This window comes from Chiloscyllium plagiosum, unplaced genomic scaffold, assembly GCF_037043375.1.
Source record: "Chiloscyllium plagiosum isolate Xiang-an unplaced genomic scaffold, Cpla_swu_hap1 HiC_scaffold_6, whole genome shotgun sequence".
Taxonomy (NCBI): Eukaryota; Metazoa; Chordata; class Chondrichthyes; order Orectolobiformes; family Hemiscylliidae; genus Chiloscyllium; species Chiloscyllium plagiosum.
The window spans coordinates 103,720,657-103,744,777 of record NW_028270144.1 but is presented as its reverse complement, the minus strand read 5'-3'; the positions used below and the strand labels follow the sequence as shown (position 1 = coordinate 103,744,777).

The 24,121-nt window shown below is 40.7% G+C and overlaps 1 protein-coding gene across 4 annotated transcripts in view; it reads right to left on the bottom strand.

Annotated features, from left to right (window-relative positions):
• Positions 1 to 24,121, bottom strand: part of nek5 (NIMA related kinase 5) — a 96,565-nt gene that overhangs the window by 34,507 nt on the left and 37,937 nt on the right. For 3 of the 4 annotated variants that reach the window (XM_043692147.2, XM_043692149.2, XM_087988302.1), the window contains 8 exons: positions 21,380 to 21,580; positions 20,911 to 20,995; positions 20,495 to 20,619; positions 11,738 to 11,913; positions 11,061 to 11,139; positions 10,849 to 10,956; positions 10,197 to 10,280; positions 5,490 to 5,576 (listed from right to left, as the gene is read on the bottom strand). In XM_043692147.2, coding sequence (XP_043548082.2) covers positions 5,490 to 5,576; positions 10,197 to 10,280; positions 10,849 to 10,956; positions 11,061 to 11,139; positions 11,738 to 11,913; positions 20,495 to 20,619; positions 20,911 to 20,995; positions 21,380 to 21,580 — 945 coding nt within the window. The remainder of the gene's footprint in view (positions 1 to 5,489; positions 5,577 to 10,196; positions 10,281 to 10,848; positions 10,957 to 11,060; positions 11,140 to 11,737; positions 11,914 to 20,494; positions 20,620 to 20,910; positions 20,996 to 21,379; positions 21,581 to 24,121) is intronic. The other variant, XM_043692148.2, reaches the window with a different exon arrangement.

Genomic DNA, 24,121 nt, shown 5'->3' with positions numbered 1-24,121 from the left:
AGGACGGGTAGCTCAGTGGTTAGCACTGCTGCCTCACCACGCCAGGGGCCCGGGTTTGATTCCTGCCTTGGGCGACTGTCTGTATGGAGTTTGCACATTCTCCCCGTGTCTGCATGGGTTTCCTCCCACAATCCAAAGATATGCAGGTCAGGTGAATTGGCCATGCTAAATTGCTCATAGTATGTTAGGTGCATTAGTCAGGGGTAAATATAGGGTATGGGAGTGGGTCTGGGTGAGTTACTCTTTGGAGGATCAGTGTGGACTTGTTGGGCCAAAGGGCTTGCTTCCATACTGTAGGGAATCTAATCTAATATTGTTATAGAGCTGGAGGCAGATAATAAGCAGCCAAGAGAAAGGGGGCTGAGAGTTGTGAATAGTTATTGCTTAAAGTTCACTTGTAGAGATATGGAATAAATTGATATTATTTACTTTAAGTAGTGGAATTCTCTGTCACTCATACTTTAACAGATTACAAGGCAAGGTGAGCCTTTCTGGGTGTTTGGTTTAGTTAACAGAAGAATTCACCACCAAGTCGTAACAATATACAATGGTGTTCAGGTGATAATTTTCTGCATCTGACTTCATATGTAAATTTAGCTCTATTCTCTATATATTTTATTGTTCCCTGAATTTGTCAGTTTTGAAAGTGATTTGTCCTGATAATAAGTGGGACTTTAAATACTTCATTCATTTCAATTTTTTTTTCATTTTTAACATGACTCCTTTATAATTGCTTAGGAGCAGTTTAGAGAAGGTTTACTCTACTCATTCATGGAATGAAGGGTTTATCTTATGAGGAAATATGAGGCAGGTTAAGCCTGTATAGCTTTGAAATTTAGAAAACCTGGAGGTGCTCTTACTGGAGCATATAAGATCTGAGAGGACTGGATTCAGCATATACCAGGAAAATGTTCTTCTTTTAGCGAGACTAATACATAGTTCAAGAATAAGAGGTCTCATTATGAAGCACAGAAACAGAGAAACACGAGTAGGTCATTTAGCCCTTTGAGCCTGCTCTGCCATTCAATGTGATCATAACTGATCATGCAACTCAGTATAATGTTCCTGCTCTCTCCTCATATTCTTTGATCTCTTTCTTCATTCAATGTTTTGGCCCAAACTCTGTTCAGTGATAGAGAATTCCACAGACTCACAACTCTGAGTGAAGAAATTTCTCCTCATCTCAGTCTTAAATGGATGACCCCAGATCCTTTGACAGTGACCCCTGGTTTTAGATTCCCAGTCAACTGGAACAATATTTCTGCATTTACCCTGTGAGGTTCTGTTAGAATTTTATAGGTTTCAATAAGATCCCCCTTTATTCTTCTAAACTCCAGTGAACATAGTCCTAATCAAACCCTCTTCTCTGCATTTGTCATCAGGAATCAGTCTATTCAACCTTTGCTGCACTCCCTTCATAGCCAGAACATCCTTCTCCAGGTAAGGAGACTAAATATTCCAGGTGCGGTCTCACCATGGTCCTATATAATTGTGGCAAGTCATTCCCTGATCCTGTACTCAAAACCTCTCACTATGAAAGCCAACATACAATTTGCCTTCTTCACTGTCTGCTGCACTTGCTACTTACTTTCAGCAATTGCTGTATGAGGACATCCAAACCTTGTTTCCTTTTTCAATCAATAATCATTCAGATAATAATCTTCCTTCCTGCTTTTGCTATCAAAGTGTATAACCTCACATTTATCCACATTACACTTCATCATAAGAATGTGGAATTTTCTTTCTCAGCACATAATTGAGGTTGAGTCTTTAAGTTTATTCAGGATTGTGTTATTTAGGCTTTGGATAGACAAGAGGATCAAGGATTTTGAAGGGTAGACAGGAAAGTGGAGTTGAGATCACAAACAGAGCAGCTATGGTCACACTGAGCACACTGCTAAAAGGGATACTACTCTGAGGTCCTATATTCCTGTTGTTATGGACCAGGCCAGACCTCCTCAAAACATTTTAAGGAAGTGGCCAGACCCTAACTTTGCTAGTTGTTTTAAGCAGGTGTAATACAGATATTCCAGGAGGCATGCTGTTGGTCCAACCACATAGTTTTAAAGAAAACAGAATTTATTTACAAGATTGCCGAATGAAACACAAACAAAAGAGAACAGAATACTGAATAACATAACCTATCCGAAACCCAACAGATCATCCCACCCTAACGATGCTGTTCCAAATATTTGCAACAATCCCCATAAACACCCCTTAACACAAAAGGAAAAAAAAAATCACAGAGGGTCTTATAGGAGAGTCATAGAGTCATAGAGATGTACAGCACGGAAACAGACCCTTCGGTCCAACTCGTCCATGCTGACCAGATATCCCAACTTGCAATTCTGTTCTCCTTCCTATTGGAAGGATGTTGTGAAACTTGAAAGGATTCAGAAAACATTTACAAGGATGTTGTCAGGGATGGAGGATTTGAGCTGTTGGGAGAGGCTGATTAGGGCTGGGGGCTGTTTTCCCTGATACGTCGGAGGCTGAGGGGTGACCTTATAAAGGTTTATAAAATCATAAGGGGCATAGCTCAGATAAATAGACAAAGTCTTTTTCCTGGGTTGGGGGAGTCTTGAACTAGAGGGTATAGGTTTAATGTAAGAGGGGAAAGATATAAAAGGGACCTAAGGGGAAACTTTTTCACGCAGAAGATGGTGCGTGTGTGGAATGAGCTGCCAGAGGAAGTGATGGAGGCTGGTACAACTGAAACATTTAAAAGAAATCTAGATGGGTAGATGAAAAGAAAGGCTTTGGGCTGGGTGCTGGCAGTTTCACAACATTCTTCCAATAGGAAGGAGAGCAGAATTGCACGCAATATTCCAAAAGATGTCAGAGAGAGTGAGAGGACCAGCATGAAAATGCTTCATTGGGACCAACAGCTTTTTGTTTTAACTGACAGCCAAAACCAAATCAAACCAAAGCAAAGCTGAGCTGGGAGCACAGGCCACTCCCCTTTATTGTACGTGATTTTTAAAACTTGAAAGCATTTTTCTTGAGGCAGTATCTGCTAGCTATAATCAAATTGGCCCTAAAGTCCTTCAACTTAGACTTTTCGGAATCTGCGTCTTTTACGACCACTCTGAAAAAATCCCAAGGACAGCGTATCCTTGTTAAAGAAGTAGCACCGTCACACTGTGTCCCTTTTAAGATGCAGGGATAATGAGTGTCATTTCTATACAAGCAAATGTCACTAATATTTTCATCCAAAAGCTTGGAACAAATATTACAGAGAGTGTTTTTGCAAGTTTACATTCCTGGTAGAATTAACAATCAAAATAAATAACATGTACCTTTCAGGTTTGTCCTGAGGTGAGAACTGCTTTCACAACTTCTAGCCACAAATTCATATCAGCCTGCAGTAACTGAATCACCAGTACCCACACTGTAAACATGACATCTTGCCCACATGAGATGTGGGCATTGCTGGCTAGGCTAGCATTTGTACACATTCTTTCTTACCCTTGAGAAGATAGGGGTGAGCTGTCTTCTTGTACCACTGCAGCCCATGGGGGCTAAGAACAGCCACAATGTCATTTGAATGGGTGTTACAGCAAATGAAAGCAACAGTGATATAGCGCCAAGTCAGGTATGTGGCTTGGAGGAGAAGTTTCAGGTTGTGGCATTCCCATCCTTCTGCTGTCCTTGTCCTTCCTGGCAGTAAAGGTTGTGGATTGGAAAGGTATTGTCAAAGGAGTAAACCTGACTGCTGTTCTCCAAGAAGCTGGCTTAACACAAGAGGGGGGGAGAATGGCTGTCTGTGCCACCTTGTGGGCGGCACGGTGTATGGAGTTTGCACATTCTCCCCGTGTCTGCATGGGTTTCCTCCGGTTTCCTCCCACATTCCAAAAGTGTGCAGGTTAGGTGAATTGGCCATGCTAAATTGCCCATAGTGTTAGGTATATTAGTCAGAGGGGAAATGGGTCTGGGTGGGTTGCGCTTCAGCAGGTCGGTGTGGACTTGTTGGGCCAAAGGGCCTGTTTCCACGCTGTAGGGAATCTAGTCTCTGCTCACATCTCAAGAATGAACATGTTTACTATAAAAATCAACCTTGCACACGATAGAATGTGGAATCATATCCTAATGTTGTTCTGAAGTAAAGCATCAATTAAAATGGACAGTTCAACCTTTAAAGATACATTACAAACCTTCAGATATTCATCTCACTGCTGCAACAAAAATCAATGCACAGGGAATAATGCAATGCACAATCTATCTTTGTGACCTGATACACATATTGATGAGGAGATGCCCTGAGCAGAAGTATGGCACTTTAGCATCAGAGAACAAGGAAAACTGGTCCACCTCTCCTCCACTCCAAACACCTCTCCACACCCCTATGGCACCTTCCCATGCAATCACAGCAGGTGTAATACCTGCCCATTTATTTCCCCCCCTCACTATCCAAAGCCCCAGACTCACCTTCCAGGTGAAGCAGGGATTTACTTGCACCACTCAATGTAGTATATTGTATTCACTGTTTACAGTATGATCTCCTTTACACTGGGGAGACAGACTGGGTGACACCCATGTTCTGTCCATAAACATGACCCTGAGTTTCCAGTTGCCAGCCACTTCACCACCGTATTCCGCTGCCAACATTTCTGTCACAAGCCTGCTGTAGTGCTCCAGCTAACCTCAGTGCATGGTCAAAGAACAGCATCCGCTTGGGGACCTTGCAACCTCTAGGACTCTATCTTGAGCTCAATAACCTGATTCTGTCCCTTCATGTATTTTACCCAACCCCACACCTGGGTCTTGCCATGACATGGGTTGCTTTCAGCATAGCCGACCCATTGTCTCCTACTTTAGCTCTCCTTATCATTTATTCAGTTTCTGTTCTGTCCTCACCTATCATCAATAATCCTCTCGTCTGTCTACTCCTTTCATATCTCTCTCTTTCTCTCTCTCGTTCACCCTAGGCTCCATTTCCACCTATCTGCTTACATCTCCTCCCCAACCCCCAATCTCTTCTTTAGCATAAATACTACATTTTCCTAGCTGTGATCAGTTTTGAGTCACTGTACTCACAACATTAACTCTGCTTTCTTCCCACGGATGCTGCCAGACTGCTGTGTTCACCAGCAATTTCTGTTTTTGTGTGGCATTACACATTTTTGAGGTCAGTGTGCCTTTAAGAGACATGCCCATGATGTCATCATTGTATCACAGCATGTGACCTGAGGGTAGAAATGTTTCATCTTCCATCTTACCTTGAACCACTTGAAGTATAACATGCTGCTGAAAGCTTGCTCCTTTGTCATAATCCACTAGCTTAATATTAGACAAAACAATTAGGTGTCTGAAAAAGGAAATATTTACATACAATAGCTAGCTGTCATACATGTTGTTTGGATTCTTTAACAGCACGATATTCAAGCCCAGATTTTTATATTATGAGGGTTAACATAAGCATTGCTACATTGGGCAAAATACCCGGTTGGAGGCGATATCATACCATTTGTGATAGTAAGCTGTAGTACCTGATGAGGCTGTTTGTCTTTGTTTTGTTCCTGAAGCTCAGTCACTTTTTCAATATGGTATGTCTCAGCTAATATACCAGGATGATTCTAGGACACATGCGCAAAAAAGAAGCACAAAAGCCATATGTTCATTAGTTATATCTTCTCACCAGTTTGAAAATATCTGGCTAGAACAGGAGCAATGCACATTATTTTTATTTACATTGAGAGTTTTAAAGGTGGATTCACCCACCACATTTCACAAATGTTAATATTCTGATCTCAAAAGTACCTCATAATTTGGCAAGTGTTTTTTGTAGGCAGAGTAAGACTGTACTTTTTCCTGAACCACCTTCAATGGTGTTACAATGTGTAGGCAGTTTAACAAATAGGTTTGCAAAGCATGTGCCCAAGACCCTCAGCCAAATATGGTTAAATTCCCCACGCAAAAAAGCACATGATTCATTTAAGTCTGATGTTTTGCAGTAGAATTCATGTTGTTATTAATGAAGTCCATAAAAATCGTACAGGCCCTTTCTCATCAGGCATTTTACTCCATTTTATTTAGCTTTAATAGATTGAAAGAGGAAATGTGCATGGGGCGGCATGGTGGCTCTGTGCTTAGCACTGCAGCCTCACAGCGCCAGGGACATAGATTTGATTACAACCTCAGGTGACTGTCTGTGTGGAGTTTACACATTCTCCCCGTGTCTGCGTGGGTTTTCTCCCACAATCCAAATATATGCTAGTTAAATGAACTGGCTGTGCTAAATTGCCCGTAGTGTTCAGGGATGTGTAGGTTAGGTCAAAGGAAAATATAGGGTAGGGGAATGGGTCTGGGTGGGTTGCTCTTCACAGGGTCAGTGTGGATTTGTTGAGCTGAAGGACCTGTTTCCACATTGTTGGGATTCTATGATCTATTCGGTAATTCAACAGTTTTGAATGTCCTTAAAGGACCCCATGAATTATTCATGTGGCTCTCTTTCTCAGCACATGGACATATGAATTAGGAAAAAGAGTAAGCCATTCAGATCCTACAGCCTGCTCTGCCATTCAATAAGGTCACGGCTGATCTTATTGTGGCCTTAACTCCACACTCTGAATTCAATTTGAGTCACTCAAGAATTTGAATCTCTGCTTTAGATATATTCAATGACTGTGCTGCAACTACTCTTTCAGAAAGAGTTTCAAAGATTCAAAACACTGAGAAAATAATCTCCTTATCTCAATTTTAAAGTATTTCTAGTTTCTCCTACAGGAGAAAACATCCTTTCAGCATCCATCCTGTCAACTCCTCTCAAGATATCTCAAAAAGATCACTTTTTTATTCCTCTAAACTCCAATGGATTCTGGCCCAGCTGAATTTGTACGTGGTGACAGAGATCAGCAGAAGAGGAGAAATTAATGAATGAAGAAGGAAGGCAGCAAAATTCTGAAACAACAGATATCGAAAGCATTGTAGGAATATAAAAAAGAACCACAAAAAAGCATAGAATGAGAAAAATATTCAACTCAGTATAGTAACTATATAAAGTCACCAAAGTATTATTGAAACCTCGCACTGCACTCTCAGAGACAGGCAGCTGGTGATAGTAGTGATTTAATCTGAGGGCTACTACACATCAGGCAAGCAGAGAGGTCAAGAAGGAGGGAGCTCCATGTCGGTGACTTTTGCAGTCAGACACTCCATGTCTGGCCTGTCCAGAATTCATCTATTAGAAGAAAGTGGGACAAAGTCCACTCATCAGAAGAGGAGCATTACAGGTCAAGATACAATCCTTTTTTTAATGTGAGTTTCTCCACTGAGAAGGCTCCCAGACCCATTTTGACAGGTATATGTCTATGGTAAGTGAGGAGGTGCCAGGTAATAGGTGGTCTGCCAGGTGCACAAGAAGGTAGGTTACTAGTTAGATAAGGTGATTAGGGTGCCAGAAAGGTGAGGGGGGTCGGGTGCCAAGTATGTGTGTGGGGGTTGGGTAGGCAGGGTGAAGTGGGTTTGGGAGTGGGGGATGGTCAGCAGGTGGGTGGATGTTGTTTGGGATGGGAATGGTGGGGGATGGAATGATGTCAAGTCCTGAGGGGTGGGCCAATGTCGGGGGGGGGGGGAGGGCATCAGGCCAGGTGAGGAGTCAGGGTGGGAGCGGTCTGATGGGAGGGCACCAGAATGTGCACTGTCAGTTTGGGCCTGGACACTGGTGGGAGAGACCAGAGACTGGTCTTGCAGTAAGATATTTGGAGTTGAGGGTGCCAGTTCTGTTTGATGAGAGCTTGTTTGGTTGTATTAGGCTGGGAACAGAATGAAAGCTGTGCCAGATGGGTAATGGGCTAGTATGCCAGAGGTCATGGGAGGTCAGGCTAGGGGTTGTCAGTGATTGATAGTTGTCTGGGTGGTGGGCTTCAGATCCAGAGTGTCAGGCCAGAAGGGGGTAAGGTGTCGTGTATAGCCCGGGTTTGGGGGTATGTTGGGGCAATGGGGTCCGGTCTGGGAAAGGAGTAAGTCTGGCATGCTGGGGTGTCTGGTCATCTAAGTCAGGGGTCATGAGATAGGGGATTGGTTGGGTGTCACTGATTGTTCAAAGGTTCATTTTAATAGCGATAGACTAAGTTTTTAGTCCTTTCCTGAGGAACTATTAAGCTTAACTGGGTCAGAACACTTGAAATTTTCTGGCTGTTAGGGGCTTTCTCACAGGATTTCAATTGGAAAGAAACTGTCCATTTGAATTTCCAATTTTCTATCTATTCACTCAGAATCAGACCCGTATATTCAAGATAAAAGGTAGGGAGGAGGGACTTGGGGGAGGGGCGTCAGAAATGTGATAGGTGGAAAGAGGTCAAGGTGAGGGCGATAGGTCAGACTAGGGTGGGGCGGAGAGGTCAGGAAGAAGATTGCAGGTTAGGAAGCCGGTGCTGAATTCGATGGATTTAACTGAGACAAGGTGGGGGGAGGGGGAATGAGGAAACTGCTGAAATCCGAGTTCATCATTTGTGAACAGGACAGAACCCCGCTGGTCCTCACCTACCACCCCACCAATCTCCATGTACAGCGCATCATCCGCCGTCATTTCCGCCACCTCCAAACCTCATGGGCGGCACGGTGGCACAGTGGTTAGCACTGCTGCCTCACAGCGTCAGAGACCCGGGTTCAATTCCCGCCTCAGACGACTGACTGTGTGGAGTTTGCACGTTCTCCCCGTGTCTGCGTGGGTTTCCTCCGGGTGCTCCGGTTTCCTCCCACAGTCCAAAAGATGTGCAGGTTAGGTGAATTGGCCATGCTAAATTGCCCGTAGTGTTAGGTAAGGGGTAAATGTAAGGGTATGGGTGGGTTGCGCTTCGGCGGGGCGGTGTGGACTTGTTGGGCCGAAGGGCCTGTTTCCACACTGTAAGTAATCTAAAAAAAAAATCAAACGGACCCCACCACCAAGGATATATTTCCCTCCCCTCCCCTATCAGCATTCCGTAAAGACCACTCCCTCCGTGACTCCCTCGTCAGATCCATACCCCCCACCAACCCAACCTCCACTCCCGGCACCTTTCCCTGCAACCGCAGGAAATGCAAGACTTGTGCCCACACCTCCCCCCTAACCTCCCTCCAAGGCCCCAAAGGAAACTTCCATATCCGCCACAGATTCACCTGCACCTCCACACACATCATCTATTGCATCCTCTGCACCCGATGTGGCCTCCTCTATATTGGGGAGACAGGCCGCCTACTTGCGGAGCGTTTCAGAGAACACCTCTGGGACACCCGGACCAACCAACCCAACCACCCTGTGGCTCAACACTTTAACTCCCCCTCCCACTCCACCAAGGATATGCAGGTCTTTGGACTCCTCCATCGCCAGACCACAACAAAACGACGGTTGGAGGAAGAACGCCTCATCTTCTGCCTACGAACCCTCCAACCACAAGGGATGAACTCGGATTTCACCAGTTTCCTCATTCCCCCTCCCCCCACCTTGTCTCAGTTAAATCCATCGAATTCAGCACCGCCTTCCTAACCTGCAATCTTCTTCCTGACCTCTCCGCCCCCACCCCAGTCTGACCTATCACCCTCACCTTGACCTCTTTCCACCTATCACATTTCCGACGCCCCTCTCCCAAGTCCCTCCTCCCTACCTTTTATCTTAGCCTGCTGGACAAACTTTCTTCATTCCTGAAGAAGGGCTTATGCCCGAAACGTCGATTCTCCTGTTCCCTGGATGCTGCCTGACCTGCTGCGCTTTTCCAGCAACACATTTTCAGCTCTGATCTCCAGCATCTGCAGACCTCACTTTCTCCTCCGTATATTCAAGCCCTGCTTCTGAAATCTGGCCAGTTTGAGTGTTGCTCAATAGTAATACTATAAATGTAAATGTGGCTGGATAACAGCTGTAACCCATGTGTAAAGGCAGAAAACAAAATTACTTCAAGACGCTCTTGTGGTGCAATTGCAGTGTCCCTATTTTGGACCAGGAAGCCTGGGCTTAAGTCCCATCAGCCTCAGAGGTGTAGAATAATGTCTCTGTACTGGTCAATTACAAAATATCCAAAAAGTTACACTAATTAGAATCAATGATGTGATTAGGATCACGGGCACTAACTTGTGTCTTACTATCCTGTGACACAATATATTGGCATTTCAGTTTATGTCATTAAGCTAGTGCTCTATGGTTGACCATGATCTCTACAATAATTAGAAAGTGTCACATCAATGTTGTGTATGTCCAACTAGTTCCATTTCTGTCATACCTCTTTTATTTCCATTTTTCCCTTAATTTCTTTCACTTCATGCTGATATTGCTGCCTTATTTCCTTCAGTCGCTGACAATATTCCTAGCAAACAAAAAAGTTAATGTTTTGCAAAAACATCTCTTCTCATTTAGGTGCAAAAGATATATTTTCAGATTGGGTGAGCAGACTATGTCCTTTCTGAAAATGTAAATTAAGTTAAATGATTTTGACTCTTCAAAATATTAAATATTATGACTGGATTCCAGCTTGACTCAGGATAAGACTAAGTCACCAAAAATGGTGAATTGGCAATGGTGAGAAGAAAAGCCATCTCTGACTGGTCTTACATCTACTGCTGGTAGCTCGAGCCTTGAAATGGTATTGGAAGGATAGTAAAGTCTAATATCTGGGTTTGAGGAATGCCAGGGCTGTTGAGTCAAAATCCTGGAATTTCCCTCCTAACATCGCTGTGCATGTCCCTACACTCTCAAGACTGCAGGAATTCAAGCAGGCCAGGTCACCATTGCCTTCTGAAGGGCAATTAGAGATGGGCAATAAATGTCCAACCAGCCAGTGATGCTTACACCTCATGAAAGAACGATAAAATAATTCTCTGCTTTACTCCGTCTTTAGCTAAAGTAAATCTGTTTTAAAGCATCAAGTAATTTACCTCATCTGCTGCTCCTTTTTTCCTAGCTTGCTGCTTAGCACTTTGTCTAGCCTGTATATCTGGAGTTGGAGTATATTCATAATGGTCTGATGAGCGAGGACGTATTCCCTGTGGAACATATACAACAAACCCAGGTGACAAAAATTCTTTTGATTAAATAGTATAAACAAAGACAACTTGATTATGATTAAACTTTCAATGCAGCCACTGACCAGTTGTTTTTCTGCTTTTATCTTATATTCTTGTGCTTCCAATTTTCTCTGAATGTATTCTTCATGCACAGCATATGGCCTGAAATAAACAATGATGTTTACTAAGGTTTCACACAGGTACTGGTCTTCATTGTTACTTGCTCTCTCTAACCTCAATAAAATAACATTATCTTCATTTCAACGTTAATCAAATTAATTTTGTCACAAACTGTGTATTGTTTCCCTCTACAAATATTCTTCACTGAAATTAGTATGATGTATAATAAAAGTCAAAGTACCAGGCCACACTTCACTGAATGGTATAACAATGCTTCTTACCCACCACTACCAACTCCCTGAGTTACTCATTTCCCAAAGACAGGGAGCTAAAACTCTGAGGGACATTTCTGAACCCAGATGTTAGCTTCAAAGCAAGTTTCTCCCTAGCATTAATCAAATGGACTGAGACCAATTATTTTGTGAAAATGTTGGCAAACTTATCTCCATTAGGAATCTGCTGAAAATGATCAAAACATTTATACATCTATATTTATAATTGACAGTTGTATGCAACTGGTGTCTAATATATAAAAACTAATATTAAAAATGTTTGCTTCCAAAATGCAGTATAGTATTAATCGACAAAAACACTGGCACTTTTTTTATGAATACAATAGGAATAGAATTCAGATGATTACCAATGGAGTAGATCATGATTCACTTTCTGTCTGTAATCTTCAATTTGGTTGTTATAATGAGGCACAGGTGGAGGTATGAGGTCGTTTGGTCTTCTCTCCATGTGATCTAGATAACCATGATAGTGTTCATACCGGCCTTCGATCCTGGGCGCTGCAGCCAACTGATTGCTAATTTGCTAAAGAAAGTATTTTATAAAATTGGAAACTGTTATCATGGATTTTATTTTTAAGTGATGTCTGTATTCCATGTTCAGTATATAGACAGATCTGAAACAACTAAAATTACCCATTTCTCAATGGCAGGAAATAATCTTTGTTGAACTTCCATCTGAAACAGACTATGATGAAGTTTTTGTTTTATTATGATGGTAAGAGCATGGATAATACCCCACACCCCAGAGAACACATAACAAAGTGTCCTTTTGGATGTAATGTTCTCAAACAGGAGTGAAAAAACTAAATATCACATACAATGAATTTTCATTGAAGTGTAAAACTGTTCTTGTCTATCATAGCAACCATTTTGCCTCCACCATGATCCATACATAGCAATGAAATGAATGATTTGATCATATTAGTTTGGAATGTTAACCAGGATAATGGCATGGATATGTAAACATTCAACTAACATCTGTGATTTATTTTATTGCTTGAATTTATCAGAACACAGTTACATCCAAAGGTTAACATCTGTTCCAAAGGATGATATATCTGACAGGTGCTGTAACTTTAGCTGTAATATATCTTTTGTAATCTTTTGTATTTTTATGTACACATAAAAGTCAAGGTTAGTGTCAATCATGCAAAGTTTATTCTGGTATCTGACTGGTCCAGTATTAACATCAACTGAGATTGTAACACAGTGCGGCACCATCTGGAATCAAGAATCCTTACACTTAAGAGAGATCCTTGAATCCTTAAAGAAATGGGTAGGTGGAGTTATTGGGCATCAGAACAGGAGCTGCTGTGAACTATATTACATGAGCTGGAATTTTAAAATAGCTTTGTTTGTTTTAAGACTTTGCTAGGAGTATAAAATGGATTATTTGAAATCTCTTACCGAATCTAAACCCTGAGGCACCATGTCCCAGCGGTTAGCAGTGCTGCCTCACAGCACCTGGGATCTGGATTTGATTCCACCCTTGGGTGACTGTCCATGTGGAATTTGCATGTTTTCCCTGTGGCTGTGTGGATTTCTACCCACAGTCCAAAGATGCGCAGGTTAGATGGATTGGCTATACTAAGTTGCTCAAATTAACCATGGATGTGCTGGCTAGGCAGATTAACCATGGGAAATGCAGGGTTATAGGGACAGGGTGAGGTGGGGGGTGGATCTGGGTGAGATGCTGTTCGGTGGATCAGTGTGGACTCAATGGGCAGAATGGCCTGCTCTCTCGCTGTAGGGATTCTATGATTCAGGAGAAAGTGAGGTCTGCAGATGCTGGAGATCAAAGTTGAAACTTTATTGCTGGAACAGCACAGCAGGTCAGGCAGCATCCAGGGAACAGGAGATTCGACGTTTCGGGCACAGGCCCTTCTTCAGGAATGAGGAAGGGCCTGAAGAAGGGCCTGTGCCCGAAACGTCGAATCTCCTGTTCCCTGGATGCTGCCTGACCTGCTGTGCTGTTCCAGCAATAAAGCTTCATTCTATGATTCAGGAATTAGTAGATGATTTGAAGACAGAAATAAGAGCAGAGTCTTGAAAGGGGTTCATGATTAAAGTGATTACCCAGCATTTAGAATTAAAAGGAGAGAAACCTAGAATTAAGATGTCACAGCTCAAATTAGCTAAGATGCAGTTTTAAATGAAAATACCTTGAACTGGAGAGAAAAGAAATCAAAGAGTAATAGAAAAAAAAGATGAAGTTGGCATATGAGAGAAAAAAGAGAAATACAAAAGACTTGAACTCCACAGTGAGAGAGAGAAATTAGACATATGACTTGACAAAAGAAAAACACAGAGTGAAGGAAGAAGAGAGCACAGTTTAAAGGGTAATCCTGATTTCAGAAGAGTTTGATTTAAATGAAAATCTTTGCTTCGAGCCTATATTTGTAGATGAATATTTTTCACCTCATTAGAAAAGTTGGCTCTGAAGTCAAACTGGCCAAAAGATGTTTGGATCTTAATGTTACAAAGTGTCCTGATTTGTACAATTGCATACATTAGTCTGCCAGAGGAGCAATCTCCAGACTATGGCGTGGTTCAAAGGGCAATACTCAATGCTAATAAGTTCATTCCTGAAACTTATCAGTTAATGTTTCAGACTATAAGAAATAAACTCACACAGACATTTGTAGATTTTGCAAGAGAAAAAGAAATACTCGAAGGTATTGATTACAGTGATTACAGATTACAGATTACTGATTACAGAAATTGAATAAAATAGTTTGAGATTATGTGGGAAATCATAATTATGCAAAGATTCCAAATCAGTTTTATGTTAACCTTTAAGATTTATTTAGAAAAGCATTAAGTACCAAAGATCCAAGAAGCAGCAGTTCTGCTAGGTACCTACGGTATCTCACCTTGACAGTTATATGTGGGAAAATGACTGTATGGAAATCAATAAGGAAGTCAGAGGAATAAACAATCCATGGTTGAGAAAGGTATGAGGGAATAAACAAGCAAGTCAAAATAATAAGGGAGAAAGACTAGAAACTAAAAGTGATGTAAATAATATGTTTCCATCATAATAAGGCAGGATGGTTGTGACATCAATGACCCCCAACCCAGTGTAATCAATGACCTCCAATGCCCTATCATTCCCATCCATATATGTTGAATTACCCCCTTCACAATACTGTCCACTCTGTATCCCAGTACCCTGCCTCCAATTCTTACAATAGACTTCCCCAACTTTTCTACCAAAATAGTAGACCTCAATAATACCCCTTGACATTCATTGAGCTGATCTTCAGGACTGGCCATGGCTCACCAATGACCAAATTGGACTGACAGGCCCAACTAATAAATGACAGGACCCCTGAACTTGTTGCAACTCCTGACTGACCTACCACATATCCTCTGACTGATTGCATTAGACCTGCAGGGCTGTGAGTGGACTGCAGTGACATAGAACTCCTGACCATGTAGCACTGTGCCATACAGCAACATGTCCACCTCCCTAACTGATCACTGCTGACGGTAATGATTGTAATGAAGTCAACCAGGTGAACTCAAAGAATATGAGTTCTCTGATTGGGGTTGTTAATATGGCTAACAGAAAGTCAGGCATCCTGTTCCCTTTGAGAGCTGGCTCTGAGGGAGCTTGATCAGTGTCAAGGACTCTCCACATGTAAATAAAGGGTGAGTTGATGATGGGATACTGACCTTTGTGGAGTTATTTCACTGACAGCCATGACAAGTTTCCTGGCTTTGTGTCTGCACAAAACAGCAGACATTACAGAAGTTATGTGTGCCTTTAAGTTCAAGAAGTTACAGTAAAGTGAAAATGCTATGAGTATCCAAGTAGGTTCAGTGTGAGTGAACATTGATAGAGCAAGCAAGGAGACTTGAGATGTTCATTATCCAATCCATGAGATGGCTACATGACTCTCCCAGCAATGTGATAGGGAAAGGTGCTGGTCAGCTCCAAGGTGCAGCATTTAATTGGGGGACTGTATGACAAGTAGATCAGACATGGACCATGAGGGTAGACCCAGTGTGTGTTCAATGCCATCCACTATGGATGGAAATGAGTAGGGGGCAGTCGCTGCCCATGGAGTATAACCTGAGATATTGATGAGTGTTGTCCAAGATAGAAGCCCAGATGAGTGAACAGCTACCTGGAGCTGCCAGATACTCACTCTGACTTTGATGTCACAAATTGTGGTCATCTAATTTCTATTAATGAGCTCAATGAGGCAAGATGAGATACTAATATCATGCAAACAAGCCTGACACTGCTCTCCACTGAGATTCTTGTCTCACCATTCAAAACTTACTGCAGAATCAGATTTACTTTTCTCGATGTTGAGAATCTCCTTGCTCTAATTTCACCATCTTTCTCAACTGACTCACCATTGCCCATGTCATTCAGGCTGGAAGACTCTGCCCATTGTTTCTGTTCACACAGTCACCCAATCCACATCCAGGCATTGCATTCCAGAACCTAACTCTCTGCTGTGTTTTCTCACATCGTATTTGCTTCTTTTGCAAATTATCTTGCCATCTTGTTCTCAATTCTTTTATGAGAAGGAACAGTTTTTCCCTGACAATTCCAACACCTGCTCATGATTTTGCAAACACTGATGAAATATCTTCTCATCCTCCTCCTCTCCAAGGAAATCTATCTCAATTTCTCCAATCTATCTTCAAAACTAAAGTGTCTCCTCTCTGGAGCCATTTTCAATTAACATCTTCTGCACGATCTCCATTGTCAGAAGTCACACAACACCCTAGGTTATAGTCCAACAGGTTTATTCAAAATCAGGAGCGTATGAAGTGCTGCTCCTTCATCACACTTCTTCACATGGAACATCATCTGATGCTTGTGTGCCCTGTCCACTAACTTATCAAATCCTTTTTGTAATTTTACACTTTCCTCCTTAAATTTTACTATGCTTCCAATGTCAGATCATTGCAAACTTGTAAACTGCCTCCAATATTCCAATAGATCAAGATTGTTAACGTACATCAGAAAAAGAAAGCATCCCAATACCAACCCAAAACCAAGTTATATATAAGCTGTAACTTTTCTTTTTTTGTGTGGCATTGTATCAAATGTCTTTTCGATGCCCATGTACACCATATCAACAGCATTACCTCATCAACTCTGTGACCTCTTCAAGAACTTCAGTAAGTACGTTATGCATAATCTTCCCTTAAATCCATGCTGTCTTTTCCTAATTAACTTAGATATTTCCACGTGACTATTAAGTCTATACTAAAAAGTTTATTCAAGTGGTTTCCCTACTACTGAAGTTAATCATTTTATCCTTATGGTAAGTTTATTCTTATGAACTCTTTGGAACAAGGGTGTTATATGTTGCAATTCTCCTGTTCTGTGGCATCATCTCTGAGTCTAGGGAAGATTGAAAGATTACCATCTGTGCGTTTGCAATCTCCACTCTAACTTCTTTCATTGTTTTTGACTGCATTTCATCCAGTCCCAGTACTATATCAACAGTTTGCTCAAAACCTCCTCCTTTTCAATGTTAAATCTATCTAGGGATTGAGTTGCATCCTGAGCCGCCATGGTCTGGAGATCATCTTCTTTCTTAGTTGTGGCTGATGCAAAGTATTTATTTAACACCTCAGACATGGCTCGTACATCCATGTATAAATCCCCCTTCTGGTCCCTCACTGGCCACACTGTTCCATTTCTCAATCATTTATTGTTTATGTGCTTGTAGAAAGCTTTAGGATTCCTTTTTATGTTGGTTGCTACTCTTTTTTTTATAATCCCTCTCTGCTACTCTTATTTGTTTCTCTCGTCTCTCTTCTGCACCTTATATATTCCTCTCTGGTTCTCAGTTACATTTTCAACCTGACACAATTTTCCTTCTTAATCTTAATCTCTATCTCATTTTTCATCTCAGGAGCTCTTGGTTTGTTTGCTCTACATTTTCTTTTAAAGTAATATACCTTGACTGTGTCTGAACCACCTTTTTGAATGCAGCCCATTGATTAGCTACTGTTTTTTCCCACCAAGTTTTGGTTTCAGTTATTCAACCCAGAACTGTTTTTGTTCCATTGAAGTCAGCTTCACCGAGTTAATTATTCTTACTTTGGAATGATCTTTGTCATTTTCCACTGTCATCCTAAACATTATGATACAATAATCACTATCACTATATGATCTCCCACTGACACTTGATCTACTTGGTCCATCTCATTCCCAAGAACCAGGTCTCGCAGTGACTCTCATGTTGTTGGATTGGTCAGGTACTGCTGCAGAAGATTTTCCTGAACACATTTTCAGTTATAACTAATCTATAATCTTTGCACTTCTGTAATCTTTGCACTTCCTGGCTGATTTGTTCCTCTACAGCCATTCCACTAGTTGCTGATTTATTGAATAAATCAAACAACATAATTGTACTTTCAGTTCCAAATTTCTAGCCAAATCGATTCTGTTCTTTGAGTCTCTGAGACATCCTATTTCTGCAGCACTACTACACAGTCCTTAGCTGAAGCACCATCTATCTTCCATTTTTTTCTTTTCCTTATCTTATCTGACCACCTTGTATTGAAAAATATTTAACACACAATCTTGTCCTTCTTGAGGCATATCTCTGTTATAGCCACTACATCATAAAGTCAGAGAGATGTACAGCATGGAATCAGACCCTTTATAAATCCACTTGGTAATCTTAATAACTATACTTTATGCATTCACATAGATCTAAATTACTCTATTTATTTTCCGCTTCTTTCTTCATGTTTGCAACTTTCCTAGCAAAGTTTCATAGCAAAAACCTGAGATTACCTTACAAGAGATTAATGTTACAATTGTACAATTTAAAAATGATTCGTGTAGCAGCAAAAGACAAACATTATTATAGTAGATGCTTTATCAAGAGTAAATTTGAGGAAAGCAATGATCAAAATGGACTTGTGTAGCATATGTTTTTTTGCAAAGTCCTTGTATATTTGATTCAAGTACATTGTTATTGCTACAGTAAAATCTACATTAGTAAACATAAATCATGATAAAAGGAGATTGTAAACAAAGATATAAATATCTCTAAAGAGCATCTCATCATTTTACTCTGGTGGGCAAGTGTTGGGGTGATGTACAATTATAAAGTTAAGTTATATTTTGTATTTTGTGGGCTAATAAGGAGGGATATATAGTTTTGATTTTATTTTTAAAAATTGTTCTTATCCACTTCATGCCCATAGGTCTGGAGGGCTGTTTAATTATGTATATTTTTAATGGGGTTTTATATCCATTGAAGTGAAGACATCGGAGTTAGTAATTTCAGTGCATCAAAAAAACATAGGGTAAACCTGTGCTGTTGCCTAGTGACAAGAATATACAGAGACTCATAAAAATCTAGAATTGAGTCAGAGGGTCTGTATGTGTGAATGTGTGTGTGCACACACGTGAGAGAGACAGACAGTTTAGAAGCAGAAGCACATTTTTTGTGTTTAACAAAATGTTTACACTCCAAATTCACTGGCACTTTCTTGAAAATATTCAGTTATTGACCTTGTGGTTATTAATAAAAAAGGTTAGGGTCCATCAAAACAGTTTCACTCTGCCTTGTCCAGTATTAGCATCTGCCAGGTGTTATGAAGGTGTAAGGGGTACTGTATGTTTAAGAGAATTGAAAGTTAGCAAGGACTTAGAGAGGCACAGAGAGTCCGGAACAAGGTAACAATGTAATGTTTGGTCAGAATAGCTAGCACTGACTGGGTTGCTGTGAGACAAAATCAAATTCAAATTCGGCCAAACAATTTAAATTATGCCCCAAGATACCAAACTCTAATCTAGTTTGAATTTGGTATTTTGATGATATTAAAACCAATGAAAAGATCCAATGTTTTGGGGGTATGAAACCGGAAAAAAAAACTGAACAGTTGAGGGAAACCTCCCAAAAGACCAACAGATGTAGAGTGAACTCTCTGAGAGGTACCTATCTGGAGAAGGAGTTTGCACAGAAAAAAAACATCGAGAATGGCCTGGAGAGCAAATTTACAGAGGAAGATACAAAGAGAAGATTTGACAGCTGGCTGGTTTTGAAATTTGAATCTTTCTGTAAATTTTAAACAGAGGTTTTATCGGACCAGTATTGTAGAGGGGAAGGTAAAATATAGGTTTAGATAAATGAGTTGTAAATATTTGTTAGTTAGTTATTCTCTGTTAGAATTTAAGATATAAAGTTGTTAATTTTTACTTTAAATAGTGACTTTTGGGATAGTTCTTTGCCTCTTGGATTTTCATAGATTACAGCATGGGGTAAATCTTGTGTTGCTTGTTTAAATTAGCGGGGGGAGGGGGGCTTTACTCTGTGTCGCAACACAGGATTTTAATGGAGCACAGACCTCCATTAGCAATGCACTGGACATAACTCAATTAATATTGTCAAAACTTCAAGTAGTGGCTTGAATCCACAACTTTTTGACCAAGAGTCAAGAGAGCAGCCAACTGAGAAAAACTGACACACAGTATTAGTTAATATCTACTGGAGATTTAGGAGGAGAGAAAGACCTTTCTGTGTTAATCCACAAAAATAGATATGGATTTTAAGCAGCTAATGTGCTTTGGAAATTCCTGCAGATAATTCTACCACACCATCCTGTGTTCTACACATTCTGTCTGAAAGACTGGTAATTTCTGATAAACAGTTGGTTGATATTCTGTATATCACTGGAAAGTTACATGCTGCCGACATTTTCATCTTGCACTCATCAGGACAAATACAAGAATGCCAAATTTCAAATTATTGCAACAGAAAAGAATGCCATTTGGTTCGCAAGTCAACTCTAGAAGCAATGCATATCCCTATGAGTCCCATTTTCTGCAAAGATGTGATCCTTTCAGGCTTTGCACCTTGTTTGAATTACCAGGTGCTTAGGGAGCACATAGAGCTCCACCATTTTCTCCATGTCAATGCCAGTGTTGATTTGTCAACCAATCACCTGTAGTTAAATTGCGTGAAATTTGACCTTCTTGCATTTAACCAGACGACCACAGGATAAAAAGCTTCAGCCACACATCTGATTTTTCAGCAATATACTTTCTGACAATTAATACACTCAGCAATGCTAGTGGTCAGAAAAGAAATATTCCTTATACTATATCGCACCTTCATATTCGGTCTGTTGACCACTGCTAATGCTTTCCATTCATAATGATCTGGTGGTGGCTTTTTATTTATTAGTGGTCTTGGTAGCTGCTTCATCTCATATTTAGCTTTCTGTATTGTTGGAGCTTGCATGTAAAGATCAAAAATTCAAAAAATTAGTGAAGATACTTTGTTGATCTACAAGAAATCCCAGATGACCAAAGTACCTGGTGAAAATTTTGATTCTTAATTCTTAGATTTGTGAGAAGGAAACACTCGCGCATATGATGTCAAACAAAGTTTTTTTCTTATTTGGTCATGCACAAAGTCAAAATTACTCTCAATGACCTTTCGCTTCCTTTAAAAGGGGCAATAGTGGGGTATTAGCTAACTCATACAGCCACCTTGTATAACATTAAGATCAGCTTTGTTCTAACCTGATTGTGAGCTGGCTGATGTAAATCTTGACGCAGGCGACTTCTTCCTATGAATGACTGTGTGGCTAAATTCTTCCTTTATTAGCTGCATTTTTGTTTAGAAATATGCAAACATGGACAATATTATTTATTTAACAGGCAGAAAAATATCAAAAACCATGAAGATCAGGATCAAGATTTGAATCACTATATTATTTCTTTCATAGGAGGTTTTTAAATAATTAAATCCTCCAATTGCTGCAAAAGTTCTAGTTTGAAAACTAATTATTCTGAAGATGCAGATAATAACACTTAGCCAGATGTTAAATATATTTTCCAATAAAATATCATGTATGTTATGTCACTGATTATGGACCTCCCAATTTTTCATTAAAGTTCTTACTCATTAACATGTATTAGGTAAAACTTAATGCAAATCTGCTGCAAATAATTTATACTCCAAATAAAATTTGGAAGAACCAAAACGTACCTCAGGGCTGAGGTATTTTCTAATACGCTTTTCCAAGAACTTCTTCCTTAAAATTGAATTGATGGATGGTCGATCACGGGGGTTTACTTTAAACAGCTGGGCTAATAACATCCTCAAGTCGTAGGTGTATCTGGAATTTACTGGGGCATAGCGACCTCTACAGATCCTCACCACTAACTGATGCAAATTATTGCCTTCAAACTGAAAAAAAAATCAATGAAATTATTTTCACAATAAAGTGATTAATGTATAATTAACCTCAATATTCCAAGCTTTTGGCATTTTATTTTCTTTGTAACAATGATTCTGAAATTACATTTACTTTAATTCTCACTTACACCGAGAAGCCACAACTAAACAGAAAAAAAAACAATGCCAGCTTTTAAACATTCTGGGAGGGATGGCAGAGGACTGAAAAAATGGCGCAAGCAGTGGAATGGAAATTTGATATCTTCCTGTTGCCCAAGCATATTGCCAATGGCAGAAACCTCAGCAGCACAGTTTCGCATCACAACTGGGACAGGGGATGAGGGGGGTTAAAGTCAGAGGAGATAATAGCCTTCCTTGGTGGGAAGACAGGGCCATTCCCAGGCCCAAGCAAGGAAACAACTGTGCTGTCCACCAGTTTAGGATGGGGCTCATCCAAATTGCCCCAATGCTATCGGCCAGAAAACTCTTTCCTCTTTGCTGGCACCTCAGCATGAAGTGCCCTATACTTGGTGAAGCAGCTTCATAACTGGATAACTTCAATCAGTGGCACTGAGACAGTTGTTGAGCTGCCAGCCCTGTGACTGAATTGGCAGCTCTTGGTAGTGAGCCGCATTGACCCTGTTAATTGGCTCACAACAGAAAAATACCACATCACGGTTCGAATGCCTGTTGGAACAGGATCACCTCACATTTTCAGCTCTAAAGCAGGACTACAACCTCCTCTCAAACATTCAACCTAAGGATTTTATTTTTAGTGAGATTGCATCTACCAATTCACAAATTCAAACCCTGCAGTAAATCTGTTGTTCACTGGGCTGATAAATTTCAAATCCAAATTCTTTGCCACAAGAGCCATATGATCCAAATGAGTCTACTTTTATTCATTTTCAGGAATGTGGGTAGCACTGTTAAAGCCAAGGTTTCTGCAGTTTTATTTCATGCTTTTAGCGGTTTAAAGGTGACTTCAACAAGGCCAGCATAATTTTCCCATTCCTAACTGCCCATGAGAATATGGCAGTAATCTACCTAATTGAATTGTTGCAGTCCTCATGCAGTTATTCCAACAGTTTCATTGCATATCGAATTCCTGGAGTTTGATCCAACAATGACGAAGGAACAGTGGTATATTTCCTAGTCAGGATGGTGTATAAAATATGTGCAGTCTTCCCCTGCAGCTGGTGCTCTTGCCTTGCTAGGTACTAGATGTTGTAAGCATGGGAGATGCTGTGGAATAAGCTTCACTGAGTTGCTGCAGTGTATCTTGCAGATGGTATATATTACTGCCATGGTGCATTTGAGACAGAGGTGATCGGCAAAGTGCTATTGAAGCAAGTGACATGATGTCAAGCTTCTTGAGTGTAGTTGGAGAGTTGCCAATTGGAGATCACTCCCTCACACCCCTGAATTGTACTTTGAGGAGGGTAGAATAACTTTCCATAATCAGAAGATAAGTGCTCAATGTAGAATATCCAGTGTCTGACCTGCTTTTAATATTTGTGTATTTATTGGCTGGACCAATTTGGGTTCTGGTCAACGGTGACCACCTCATCCCTCCAGGAGTTTGATGGTGGGTGATTCAGCCATGTTTATACAGTTCGGGAAATTATTAATTTCTCTCTTATTGGAGTTGGTCATTGCCTGGCACCTTTTTGGTATGGGTGTTTCCACTTTTCACCCCAGGCCTGTTGGGGCTGTTATCTGGGTCATACTGCATGCTGGCATGGATTACTTCAACATCTAAGCAGTTGTGAACAGTATCAAACACCATGGAATTATTGGAGAATATCCCTAACTTTAACCTTAAATTGGAGATGAGGTCATTCATGAGTCAGCAATAGATAGTAAGACCTTGACCTCCATCATAAGGAACTTCTGCAGCAATATCCTGGGACTGACATAATTGGCCCTAATGAGCACTACCATCGTCCTTTGTGCTGGTTATGACTCCACCCAGGGAATTCATTTTTTTTGCTGAAGGCAAACAAAGGCTGTAATGAGGTCTGGGAGCTCATGTTTGCCTTCATCTGGAGAGGATTTGAGTACAGGAACAAGGATGTCTTGCTGCAGGTTTGCAGGGAATTGGTGAGGCCACACCTGGAATTTATTAACCCTTGTAGTCTGCCATGTTGATACCTTGTTTAGACTTATCCATCGTCTACAGATTGTGGCAGCCTCATATGTATGCTTCTAGAATTGGGCTGTATTAGGTAGGATACTAATCAGTTTTAAGCAGCAAATTATTTGCACTCATGCTGGCAATACCACACAAAAGAGCAGGATAGCCTTTATATTGCAAGTCAAAGCCCTTTCGAGAAGGAACTTGCCATCCTTACCTGGTCTAGCCTATATGTGACTCCTGATCCATAGCAAACTGGTTTATTCTTAACTGCCATCTGGACAATTAGGGATAGGCAATACATGTTGGCCTAGCTACTGAAAGCTTCATCCCGTGAATGAATTTTTAAAAAAAGGAAAAAGTTGGAGATGATCCCTCAATGTAATTGACCTTGCCGCCTATACAATAAGCACAAT